This window comes from Priapulus caudatus, unplaced genomic scaffold (assembly GCF_000485595.1).
Source record: "Priapulus caudatus unplaced genomic scaffold, Priapulus_caudatus-5.0.1 Scaffold3136, whole genome shotgun sequence".
Lineage (NCBI taxonomy): Eukaryota > Metazoa > Priapulida > Priapulimorpha > Priapulimorphida > Priapulidae > Priapulus > Priapulus caudatus.
The window spans coordinates 14793-19697 of record NW_014580197.1 but is presented as its reverse complement, the minus strand read 5'-3'; the positions used below and the strand labels follow the sequence as shown (position 1 = coordinate 19697).

General features: G+C 40.0%; 1 protein-coding gene across 1 annotated transcript in view; it reads left to right on the top strand.

Moving 5' to 3' along the window:
* Positions 1-3983: 3983 nt before the first annotated feature.
* The window catches only part of LOC106819307, a 1506-nt gene continuing 584 nt past the window's right edge, over positions 3984-4905 (top strand). Inside the window, exons 1-3 of the mRNA XM_014823952.1 lie at positions 3984-4089; positions 4328-4378; positions 4618-4803. Of these exons, the coding sequence (XP_014679438.1) occupies positions 3985-4089; positions 4328-4378; positions 4618-4803 (342 nt within the window). The 5' untranslated portion in view covers position 3984. The remainder of the gene's footprint in view (positions 4090-4327; positions 4379-4617; positions 4804-4905) is intronic.

Below are 4905 nucleotides of genomic sequence, written 5' to 3'. Positions count from 1 at the left end.
GAGAAAGAGAGGGAAAGAGAAAGAGACATAGAGAGAAAGGGGGTTGAGAGATAGGGAGCGTGCACTGCTTTGCGAATAGCAAAAAAATTATAAAAAACGACATATATGCATCTTGAATAACGCTTAAAAGTTGGGTACAATAAACAATAACCACTGTAAAATAATACAAACGCCCTTAACAATTAAGCTGATCTGTACAATAGCAGAAAAAACACGAGCTTTTCTCAGCTTGACAGAGTTATACGAACCTGATATTTTACAGTTAAGTAGATAGTTATACAGAGTATTAGGTAGTTAGTTATACAGAGATTAGTGATACAGAGTATTCGGTAGTTAGTTATACAGAGATTATAGTGATGGGACACCACGATATATGTCGTTCATACTAGTTGTACATCGCTAACTATATGGCATACTAAGTCTACGTGCGGCATCAAATCATAAGCTCGCATGGAACTCACATGGTGAAGATATATACCATAGACTTTCCATGCGTTATATTCAAATCATGGAAATATATAGAGACACTATATTATTTCTATGATTCAAATAGACCTATATAATACCATAGATGCAAAATGTACTTAACTGTCGGTGTTTATGAGGCTAGTTGATCCTGGCAATGCGGTATTTCTGTATCCCTTCTCAGCCTTAAAAACAAATTTAAATAATAAATATACGAAAATGAGTGCGTGCATGTGTGCAAACGTTAAAAAAACCTTATATATCATAGCGAAAAAGAGAGAGAGAGAGAGGAAGAAAGAGAGAGAAAGAGAGAGAGAGAGGAGAGGAAGGGGGAGAGGAGGGGTGAGTGGTGGTAGGGGGAGAGGAGGAGGAGGAGGAAGGAGGAGGAAAGAAGAGGAGGAGGAGATATGGAATACTCACATCAATTTTCCTCTGTAAAAATAAAATATCACAAATTTGAAATTAGGTTGTAATGCGAAGTTCCTTCCTATATTCATTCACTTATAACTGAGCAAATAGATTCCCATCAAACTCTAGCTTGTGGATTATTATGTGACTGTGTAAATAGAACGACGTATTTAAGACGAGTGCGTGTCGGGTGTGGCACGGACCATGAGGCAAGCGTGCGAGTGGGCACGGGCTGCTTCGCGTAACATACGATTCGTAGCGATTGTTCCTGTTAACGTGACCTAGATACACACAGTCCGCACCTGCACACGCAAGACCGCGAGTGTGGTGCCGCGATTTCCATAAAACGCTATGCGACTTAACGTAGGAGCTCCTGATTATATCAGGAGTAGATAATAGGGAATCCCTATTATCTATACTCCTGATTATATATAACTAATCTAGCTGTAGTGCCACAGTATTAAACTAATATAATATACGACATACATCTACATCTACATCTATATGGTTACGTCGATCTGTCACTCTTGACAATTACTCAACGGTTAACATCTGCAAGCATAACATAGCCAACGCTCGAATTTCAACCATACAGTTCTATGAAGAAAATTACGAGATGAATATAAATAAATAAATAAATAAATAAAATTGTGTGTGTGTGTTGCGTGGTGTGTGTGTGTGTTGTGTGTGTTGTGTGTGTGTGGCGTGGTGTGTGTGTGTGTGTGTGTGTGTGTGTGTGTGTGTGTGTGTGTGTGGGTGTGCTGCGTGCGTGGTGTGTGTGTGTGTGTGTGTGTGTGTGTGTGTGTGTGTGATGTGTGTGTGTGTGTGTGTAGTGTGTGTGTAAATGTGTGTGTGTGTGTGTGCGTGTGTGTGTGCGTGTGTGTGTGTGTGGTGTGTGTGGTGTGATGTGTGTGTGTGTGTGGCGTGTTGTGTGCGTGTGTGTGTGTGTGTGTGCGCGCCGTGTGTGTGTGTGTGTGTGTTTGTTTTGTGTGTTGTGTGTGTGTTTCGTTTGTGTGTGGTGTGTGTGACATTCAGTGTCACTGAGTGTGTGTTGCTGCACATACACTGTTACACATACTTACCAAATGTGTCCATATATCCACGTACACGTCTCGGTATGTAGAGTCTCAGTCATGCGTCGTATCTTGATTTAATCCACACTAAAAGTGTTGAAGTGTTTCCATGTACATGTACACCGTACCGTGCCCGACTCTCTCACTGTTTATTTCTTGCTGTCTCTGCCTCACTGACACTGCCTTTTGAATTAAATTCACGCCAAATAAATCCGTTTACGATACACGTAAAGCCACGGGGACACGCACCCGCACGCACGTTATCCTGTCCTTTTTGTCACATGCTTTAATTGATAGTATCAAATTGTAATCGATTTAACACAATGTCACGCACGGATGTGTAGTTTTCGCTCCAAGATGGCGATATATCCCACTAGAGTGACTTAGGTTGACTAGACTGGCTTCGGACGTCCCCGCGGCTAGGTCCGCTAGGTGGTTCTCTTCAAAGGTAGATTTTCTCAACGACTTATGGAGTTAGTCTAGTATCAATATTCCTACACGCGGTACGTGAAAATCATGCGGCGGATGTCGCAAGAATAAATTAAATTAGTCGTTATCACATAGTTTCCTAATTAGCATATATGCGTAAGAATATAATAATAAAGAATGTAAACTAAATTAAATTAATTTTTAAAATAATGATTTAAAATTAATCTATCTAATCTGTCTGTCTATCTATCTATCTATCTATCTATTATCTATCTATCTATCCTAATCTATCTATCTAATGCTATCTATCTATCTATCTATCTTATCTATCTATCTATCTATCTATCTATCTATTTCCTTCTATCTATCGTATCTATCTATCTATCTATCTATCTATCTATCGTTATCTATCTAATCTATCCTATTCTATCTGTCTGTTCTGTCTGTCTGTCTAATCCAGGGGCGTAGCCCAAGTATGTAGCACTGTAGGCCGGGCCCTAACACTTTTTTTTTGGCCCAAGTATCTTCTTTTTTGTTAAACACTCGATAATTTCAAAAGATTCAAATCATAAGCTTGCTGGGATCGAGTTTGAAGAGTCGTAGAAGTGAAATACCTTATTGAAAGAACGTAGCAAGAATATGCTAATTAGGTGACCTATTCTTCTGTCATCTATGCTGTCATTTCTCTATCGCGTGCCGTTTCATTCAAACACTACCGCCGAAAAAGACTAGGATCTCGATCTGTTATGTAAGTTTTTTAAGCATTTTAACTCGTTCGTAACACCTATTTTTACATCGTTCGTGAACCCTATTAACTCGTTTTGTTTTTTGGGTTTAAAAGTGATATGAATGAGGTGTCTCAAAGTTTAGCCAAGAGGCAGGGAACGGCAGACACTGAACACTCGGAAGGCGCGTTTCCGGCCATCTGGGGGTTTTGTTAAAACCAAGAAATTTCCGTTGTACGCTCCGCGCCAACCCATGGTCGCGCTCGCGCTCAGATAGTCGATGGCCTTAGCAAGCTTGAAAATCGCTGGCTACGCCCTGCTATCTATCTATCTATCTATCTATCTATCTATCTATCTATCTATCTATCTATCTATCTATCTATCTAACTATCTATCTATCTATCTATCTATCTATCTATCTATCTATCTATCTATCTATCTATCTATCTATATAATTATGCACGCATGCTGCACATGTCGGTCGTGTCTCTCTTCTTCGCTCGCGCGTGCGCTCACCCTCTTCTCTCTGTCTCTCGCTCCTTTGCTCTTTTTAGCTCTCTCTCTTTCTTATTCCGACTGTAAGAAAATATAGAGTAGCCTAATGCCGCGAAAACTACACATATATCCGTACCTTAGTTCCCATGGCTCGTTATATGTCGCAGACGTAGTATAATATTATGCGCTGGAGCAATGATTCGACTTATTGTCAGGAAATTCCAACATTAGCTATGCTAGCTGACGTCATATTGTTCTCGCGACCTAGCAACGCTGGCGCTGTTGCTGCCTATGTTTGTTGACGTCATCCGCGTGGATGACGTCACGCTGTATTGTGATGCGTTTCAGCTGCCAGCGCTGTCACGTACGCTCCTGCATGAGATGCCATCATGCCATCGCCTTACTTAACGCAAGAATTATCCAATGATATGGATAGACTAGACTACATGATTCACAGCGCTAGAAAATTTGAAGAAATTGTCAGATTGACTAAAGTACGTTAATTACTATAAAATACTATTACTATACTTACATACGTATTTTAATCGGGGCATATTTTGTGTTACTATAACCGTTCATTCGTTACAGGAACATTTTCTAGAATTGTTGATTTTCTGCCGCACGTTTAAACGAAACTATTTATTATAGAACTGTTAAACTTTAGGTGAATTTTCTTTAAAATTTCATTGAGGTTTTTGTTATATCTTTTATGATTAATAAAAAAACTTGCAGGAGGTCGTAGATCTGAACGCAAAATGCCGACGTCTCGAAACACAAGTTGAGGTATGTAGATGCATATGTTGCGTAGGCCTAAAGCGCTTTCTTTTCCATGAAATTCTTAATTAGAAACTACTTATTAATCCTTATTTAAATAGATTATTTATTTGTTTATCTATTGATCTACGTGATTATCCATCCACACATACTTTTACAATGAATTTTAAATTTAATTATTAGTTATTATTTATTACATAAATCGTTTTACATGACACGATCGACACCCCGTTGGACTTGCATTGCAGTCGATGGAGGGCCGTGTCGTAGATATGGACACAGAGCTGGACCGTAAGGAAGACCTCACACAACTCTACCAGAACGAAACGGAGAATCTACGCACGGATAATCGGAAGCTCCGCTGGGAGAACTACGACCTACGGCAGGAGAATCAAGCACTTGAGTCGAAGTTACGCCGCACTAGGCTGGGATTGGTGAGTGTGTGAGCGTGTGTGTATGTGTGAGTGTGTGTGTGTGTGTGTGTGTGTGTGTGTGTGTGTGTGTGTGTGTGTGTGTGTGTGTGTGTGTGTGTGTGT